Source organism: Pomacea canaliculata, linkage group LG8 (assembly GCF_003073045.1).
Source record: "Pomacea canaliculata isolate SZHN2017 linkage group LG8, ASM307304v1, whole genome shotgun sequence".
NCBI lineage: Eukaryota > Metazoa > Mollusca > Gastropoda > Architaenioglossa > Ampullariidae > Pomacea > Pomacea canaliculata.
In genome coordinates, this window is record NC_037597.1 from 17,687,334 (window position 1) to 17,695,470 (window position 8,137).

An 8,137-nucleotide genomic window follows, 5' to 3' on the forward strand; every position below is an offset into this window, starting at 1 on the left:
CTCTGCGTGTGGCATCTGTTTACACTACAGGTCTGGCTGCTTTGCCGTGATGTGGCCTTAGTTGCTTGCTAAAACATGAAATCCCCCTACCACCATTTTGTTAAAATAGTCAGGACAGATTTTATTTGAACATTCAAACATTACTACGTCTCTATGCTCAAAACAACCGGCATCTCAAGAGAAAACAAGTATTTTTAAAAAGTCCTAGCACATGCTAGATTACTGCACTTACAAACGACAAATAAAATGTAGGCTACTCGATCGCTCAAATTACTATTCTGGTTTATGAACTAATTTTATATTCTGTTTCATATAGCTTATACCCTGTCCCATTGCAGATGTGTTTCGTGATTCATAATGTTGTTGCTGTCGTCGTCGTCGTCGTTTGCCTTGAATGCGTCTAGAGACCAGTTCTGGAGATGAACTGGCAGTGATCTGCAGATCCTCCACAGATCCGTACAACTTGATGTCGAGGGACACCGACAAAGGCCACACCTCAGTTTCCGGGGAAGTTAATATACACTCCTCTAGGGTGTGGTACGTGCTCTGTTCTACATCCCTACAAAAGAACAGCTGGAATGACACAATTAAAGTGCAGCTTCCGTCGGTGCATGAACCTTTTGTGTCCTGTCGTGAGGCAGAAAATGATCTCCTCGTCTGATGTGGACATATTGGGTTGGCCTGTGCAGATGAGCTTTAATGAGATTTGTTTCATCTGTGTTGGCGAGGGCCAGTATTCCAGTCCCAAATCTAAGATTACAATAAAGCGCTCAGTCCCCGTGTAACGTGAAGTTCCTGAAGTCTTTTCATTGCACCATGTCTACTGATCACGCAACTATCGATGTGCTGTCTGTAGGATCGGCTGCTGGAGAGGCTGAGACCGTGTGAAGAACTCCGGCCCGTCCATCGATCTCTCATATTAATTCTGTGTATAGGAAAATGAATGATCTCTGGAGGGAGGGAGAAGAAGGGGTTCTCACGATTAATCCGTCGCCTCATTCACAAAAATCGTTAGTGAGACCACAGACCTGTATATGTCCGTGAGAGAGATCATGACCGGTGACCTATGAAGATAATAAGTTTGGCTTTTGGTAGAGGGAGAGGGGGAGGGGGAACTCGATCCATGCTGACAGAAAACGATGTTCCCGTTAATTATTGTCCCCTCAGTATCTTTCTTTTGAGGAGGGGGGCTGTCATCTTAACCCCCTGTTTCCTACACCACAGTTGATAAGCAGACGTTCCTAGAGATTTGACAGACTAATGAAATATAATAAATTAATTCTCTCTGATCTATATATATAGTCAAACCGGTCACAGTGACTCAGATATAAACTATCACCAGTACAAAAAGGTTACATATTAACCAGAGCCCAAAATAATGAACATTTTTATTTCACTCATTCTTATCTAACTTGTTATTAATTTTTTTTTTAACGATTAGCGACGTGATTAGCGTTAGACGTTACATAGCGTACAGACCGGATGTCGCCTGGTTGTTTACACGTCGCCACGCTACAACGTGACGTCACAAAAGCCACGCTTGTTCTGATCGAGCATTGCCACGAGTGGCGTCTGTGCTCAGACAGGTCTGGTGCCACTGTAAAGTCAGCAGATGAATTAATGAAATATATCTAAATTGGCTCCAGCACACAACAACGACTTGATGATATATTTTGTGAGGATGGGACACAAGACGACCGATCGACATTTTCTTGAATTTGTCCAAAATAACCAAATTTAACTTCACAAGTTGCCTGTTGTCTTCTGGAAGCCACTATGATCGAGAAGGGAAAAAATAATATCATAATCAGATTATTTTATGGATCAAGCGAAACTTCCCAGAACCGAAGCTTAAATAAAAACTGAAAATATTTTGATTTAAAGTATTGTTCAGCACCGTCTGTAGACGGCTCCACTTGAAGTTTTAGCAGCTCCTAGAATGGGATGTGCATCATCGGCAGTCGGTACTGAAGTCGGCCATGCTAGCTACGACCGCCGTCCCAAGAGTATTAACGGTTTCTCCCCAAAGGAGACTCAGCCTCATGGACACGAAGTGACAAACATTAAACACAATCGACAAAAACAGAGGAATGGTGTTGACGACAACGCCAATACTGTGGAAGTTAAGACAACACCTGGTAGGTGTGTGTGAGAGAGAGGGAGAGAAAGAGAGAGAGAGTACTGACTTAGCATTTATTGATCTTGTATGCCTAAAAGAACAAAAAAGTAAACTGAATACATATATATATTGCGCCTATATTTTACTATTAAAAAACTGACTATGTTTTGCTTGCTTTTTATTTCAGTACCTAAAGGGATAGCATTTGATCTATCCCTGGATGGCCAAAACACAGAACTTGTATTTGCCAAACGACCTGGCCGATTACAGGTAAGCTTTGACATATGAAATCATGTAAATACTATTTAATGTTTATACTGTTTATTAAGACACTTATATATATTGTCATTAATGCATCAGCAGCATCACTGTCTACTTAGTATATTTTCTATGTAAGTCTTGTTCACTGTATATGCTTATTAATGTTGCTGTGCGAAAAGAAAAGTATAAATATAGGAGTTTAGAGTGAGAAAGAGTATTGTGTTTGAGAGAGAGAGAGAAAGAGCTAGTGTGTGCATGTGTGTAGTTCTGTCTATGTGCTGATGGATGTAGAGATTTCTCTTGTACATAGACATCAAGATATCAAAAACAAATACCTTTCACTCTCCAGACTCTTGAACCTCTCAATGTGCCCATGCTATCAGCTGAAATGCTTGCAGAGAAGCAGAGACAAGCAGAAGAGAAGAGAGAAAGGGTATAAAGGATTTTAAGTACTTTATTCTGTGTGCACAGGCATGCATGTGGCAAATAGTTATGTTATGATGTACTCTGTTTAGCCCGCTGATATCCTTTTCAGTCCGAATGAATTGTTTAAAATAGCACACATCATGTCCCAGAATGACAGGTTTACTTCTGCAGTTAGACTGACTATATAGTGTCATCATAACATTTAGACCTGTTGTCTTTAAACAAAAACTAAATATTCTTTTATGTAACTGCAGTTTATTTTTGTATATTACAAACTAAAATTTTCATATAAGTATAAGCATGCACCACACAAAGCTTACTATTTAACTACATATGTTGGCCAAACAAGGTTACAAGATCAGCGCAGTCATAGAGACAAACATTAATGTCTTTAGAGGTGACTTTTACAAAAATACAGAAAGTCTGTTTGCAAATTTATATTCTTCTTTTTGGAATGAACATGTTGCAGATGAGACAGAAGCGAGCTAGTTCATCGAAGAAATCGTCAAGAAGGCGCCATGAACTGATGCAAGCAAAGGAGTTTGAGATGAAGCAGCATGTGCAACAGGAAAAAGTACGGATCAGTAAAACTGTGGCATCAATAGTGGCTGTCATTTTTGGGACACAGAGATGAAGTTTAACTATTCCTAGAAGTAACAAACTACTCACTGATGAATGATAAAAAGTCCTTCTCTGGGTAATACATTAGTGTTCACACTTTAGAAATATTTAAAATTTATTAACGCCTTTTAATATACACTTTATTTCTTAACTACACTCACTTTTCATTCTTGACAAACTATGTCTGACCTGTGACTTTGATCAGTCACACAGTACTCTGAGTTTTTAGTTTGTTTTATGGTAAAATATAATACAAAGATATTGTTTTATATTGTATACTGAAGTCATTCCATTCCAGTCATTATTTTACACAGGTGCTTGACGAACAACAGAAACTGGCAGAGGTGAAACGTGAGGCAAAGCTCAAGGAGATTCAGGAAAAACAGAGAATAAGGGAAGAACGTGCACAGAGGGCAAGGGACAGGGTGAGTTGACATTTTCATCTTTGCATCATTAACAAGCTTAAATTAAGACCAGATATTCATGTGGAGGTGACAGGCAAACGAATGCAAAAAGAAAGCATGACAACACACTTTTTCAATGTATATTTATATATTTATATCCAGCAGCTTTGAGCTAGACAAACCTCCACAGACAAGAGCTTGCATTAAAAAAAAAAGATGTTAATGTTAGTTAAGAGTGGATCTTTGTCATGTGACTTGGCAGTATCTGTCTAAATATCTATGTTGTATATTTCTCTTTCTAAAGGCATTCATCATTCAATGCTTACCCTTTCTGTGCAATAGGCAAGAAAACTGAACCAGACTGAGCAAGAAGAGATTGAAGTAGAGAAGGATGAAGCATTCAATGCCAGTGATAGTAAGTGCATGGCTGTTACATAATGAACTGATCCATTTGTGAGACAAAAATCACAATCAGCAGCAATACTAAACTTAACGAAAACTATAAAACATCTCCCATTTTCCATATTTTTAAGACACGATTTCTTGCCTTCATTTTTTTTATGATTAACGTAGTGACTTTTTAGTCAGGGAGTAGTAGACATTCCAATACATTGTAAGATGCTAAGCACAAACTGAAAATTTATCAAACTTTTTTATGATTTGCAGATGATTCTTGGTTGGGCAATGATGAAAGAGACAGTGGTGAAAGGATATATTCTGGTGAAGCTAGTCCCCAAAAGAAAGTTCGTGACAACGACTCTGCTGTACGACGAGTTACAAGTGCAAGCACTACTGACAGTTATGATGCTGCCTTCCAGCGGCTCCCCTCTGGTAGCAAGACAAACAACACAAACAAAGAACTATTTGATGATGAATTCTTTAAGTAGTTACATATGTGTTACAAACTACTTGTGATTAACAGAGGGAGTCCTTTCTCTGATGCACATGTTGCAGCCACACAAGGTAAAAGAAGATGGAAAATCCAAATGTGAAACATTATCATTATCAGATGATGCAAACAACAAATGAAGGTGCTTTTAGAATACTTTGAGTGGCATAAGGATTGCAACAACACATCTGTGGCTGTCACAAACCTCTTTTACCTCACCATTTTTCCTCAAGGTTGAGCAAATTTCTAACTTGGTTAAGCAGTACATTCTTGCATTAGATGTACTTTCTAAAGGGTGCTGAATGCTTTGTGCGTGAAACATTTTGTGGTTAAGGGAAGCAAGAAGTAGCATGCAGTCATGTTTTGTTTCTTTTTATGAATCTTTTTGTGTGAAAATAGTCATTTATGTAATGAAACACATTCAAATAGTCAAAACTGTTTAATAATCTGTAAAGGTAGATGGGGAACAGATACACCTAAAGTTGTTACTAACTAAATGTAAACCTTTTTAATCATACAAATTCAGATTCACAATCTAAAAATATAACAAAAATTTACAATCAGCTTTTTATGGGATTTCTGTTTATGTCTTATGGTCTCATGACCAACGAACACCCTACTCAAAGGAAAGCTACATGTGAGCATAAGGGATTTGGAGGACGCTGTCATTCATCCTGTAGGCTAGCCTGAACATTTAGTGAACATTTAGTGAACAAAAATTAAAGGAGAAGTCTCTTGGTTAAAGGGAATTAATTCTTTTTTCTGGTGTTAATCTGGCGATAAAATAGTTTAATCTTTATTTTATACAAATTCAAGCATTGTCAATGATGATGAGAAGAGTATTTGCTACAACTGCCAACTAATTATCGATAACTCATGTATTAAGCATATGTGCATAAATGATGTCTTATACTCTGTATGTACGCTTGATAGTCATTAGGTTTATGAGAGAAGATAGATAAATTGTGCATTGCAGAAGAACACTGTTTAATGAATACTGTGTGTTTACTCCCATTTTATGAGAATTCTTACACAACTATTGTGGGGACAGAAAGTGTATAACTACTCATAAACTTTCACTAAGTGCATTCAAAATTATACATGTCAGTGGAAGATGCTCACTTCTGTTGGGGGCAAACTCCATGCTGATAGTGAACACACATTACAGAAAAAAGGAGAGTGTGTGTGAGTGCAGCCATGCACACACACACACATGCATACTCAGTAGTACCATCTCAACATATGCTTCTCTCAGTGTTAAGCAACAAAGCAACACTTAACTCACTAAAAAATTACTCACCCGGTTATCACAATTGCAAGAAATGATGTAATATTCAGAATAAGATAAACTTTATAATCATATTAATCACAGGGCTTCTGCTTACGCAAAAAATTGCATACAGTACGCATTAAAAGTTCGGAGGACCCCTTCAATTTTCGTCAATGGGGTCCCTTCAAATTTGGGCAAAGAACAGAGACCCCTTAAAAATCTGAAGAAGGGGTGCCTGGGACCCCAAAGAATTTAGCCTTAGCAGAAGCCCTGAATCACATTCAAGGTTTCCAAGTCAATGTACCAAAAAAAAAAAAAGCCTGCATCTTCTTTGATTAATGCCTTTTGTTTTGTAGTAAGGTAAGCTTACTTTTTCTTTCCTATTGATCAAGGGCTAGATGTATAAAAATGTAACTTTTGCATATTTTGTTACCCTCATAAAGATTTGTCTTTTTTCCAAAAAGATATTCTTGCTCCCACAGTATCTCTTACCCCCCAACACCTTGCTCCCTCTGGTTCCTATGCCACTGCATGTGTAAGGAATGAATATAAATTTTCAGTAGCTATGCTGGCCAGGTGGAATACTCATTTATATGATTATATGCATGTGTTAAAAATTCTCTGAAATATGTTGCCATAATAGATGACATGAGCATATTACTACCTTTTCTTACTTTTATTTTGTGTTGGTTTAACAATCCTGTCTAATATGTTTATGTTGTTCAACAGAGGCCAGTTAAGCTTGAAGCACTAATTACAATACATATGAAGCATGTTTGCTAGAAATGTCACACCCACAAAGAAATCAATCTTTTTGACACCTTCCAGCTCAGATATTAGACAGGGTATCTCATAAGTTGACAACCTTTTATACAAATTTTTATAATACATCAATGAAAAAAATCATTTTGATGAAATAGTTACATCCATACAATTATTTTAACACATCTAATATACATTACCTGCCTAACTTTATGAATCTATCATCTGCAGTATTAAGATTGTTTGGTATTCTATTGTATCAGAACATTAAATCACTCCCAGTGATTCATCACAATTTCCACATGTGCCACTTTATACTAAAATTTGAATGGTACATTGTTAATTTTTTTATGTGCTCAGATAAAGGATGTATATAGTTATTCATAGCCAGCACACAACATTTTTTCATGCTTTTAAGACAATGTAGCTATACTGTGATCCTGGCTGCTGTTCATAGTTTATCCAGATATACTAATTTACATTTAACTGGAGTCATTTGCCTCAGGCAGTATTACTTTTATATGCAGTCAAAACCCCTGTGATAAATTTGAGCACATCTGAAAAAGCTTATTTTTCTGGTAAACAGAACATTGATTTGTTCAGTATCTGTAATATTTTCCAAATAACTATACAAGCAAGTCAAATAAATATGTGGTTTGCAATTTATTGTTTTACAAGACAGGACATATAGTGTGTGTGTGTGTGTAACAAATGTGTATACAAGTGTGCGCGCACATGCTTGTATGAAAGCCAGTACTTTCAAGTACACTTATGTCAGAGAGAGATGTGTATGCAAGTACACCTATGTAAGAGAAGTGTATGTGTGTGTGTGTGCAGAAGTACACCTATGTAAGAGAAGTGTGTGTGTGCAAGTACACCTATGTAAGAGAAGTGTGTGTGTGCAAGTACACCTAGGTAAGAGGTGTGTGGCGCAGTAAACCTATGAGCCCTCTTCTATTTATGTAAGTACACGTACTTCTTGCAGTATTTACATTTGTGTATTTATATTTTGTAAATTTTTATGTGCAAAGTGCATGCAAAAGTGTTAATGCTTACAATTAAAAAGAGAAAAATTCACTTTCACATCAAGATCTATCATTAAAAACAGTGAAGTATATCTAAAGCCACTACTTCTGCTATTTGAGAAAACAAAAACATTAAAAATATGTAACATCAGAATATGAAACGTTTTAATGAGGGTCTTAATATCACTTGGTATTACAATTCTCTGTCTTTCGAGTTTTGAGGACTGAACCTCCATTTTTTTCTTTAACCACCACTGTACTGTGGTGTGTATTGTGCATGCACGAAATAATTGACTAAATAGTCTTATTGAAATACTCCCATAATAAGTTCTGAGCATTGTCTTTTCCATGTGCTGTGAG

At 36.9% G+C, this 8,137-nt stretch overlaps 1 protein-coding gene across 1 annotated transcript; it reads left to right on the plus strand.

Moving 5' to 3' along the window:
* The first annotated feature begins 1,444 nt into the window (after positions 1 to 1,444).
* On the plus strand, positions 1,445 to 7,414 carry LOC112570699 (stress response protein nst1-like). Its single transcript, XM_025249271.1, has 7 exons — positions 1,445 to 2,138; positions 2,307 to 2,389; positions 2,730 to 2,813; positions 3,276 to 3,380; positions 3,742 to 3,852; positions 4,174 to 4,246; positions 4,498 to 7,414. The coding sequence occupies exons 1-7, from the start codon at positions 1,940 to 1,942 to the stop codon at positions 4,716 to 4,718; spliced, it is 876 nt and encodes a 291-aa protein (XP_025105056.1). The 5' UTR covers positions 1,445 to 1,939; the 3' UTR covers positions 4,719 to 7,414.
* The last annotated feature ends 723 nt before the right edge of the window (positions 7,415 to 8,137 follow it).

Coding starts and splice junctions, on each gene's coding strand:
- LOC112570699 (XM_025249271.1), top strand. CDS start 1,940: ATGGGATGTGCATCATCGGCAGTCGGTACTGAAGTCGGCCATGCTAGC. Junction 3,853..4,173: donor CACAGAGGGCAAGGGACAGG/GTGAGTTGACAT, acceptor TCTGTGCAATAG/GCAAGAAAACTGAACCAGAC. Junction 4,247..4,497: donor AGCATTCAATGCCAGTGATA/GTAAGTGCATGG, acceptor TATGATTTGCAG/ATGATTCTTGGTTGGGCAAT.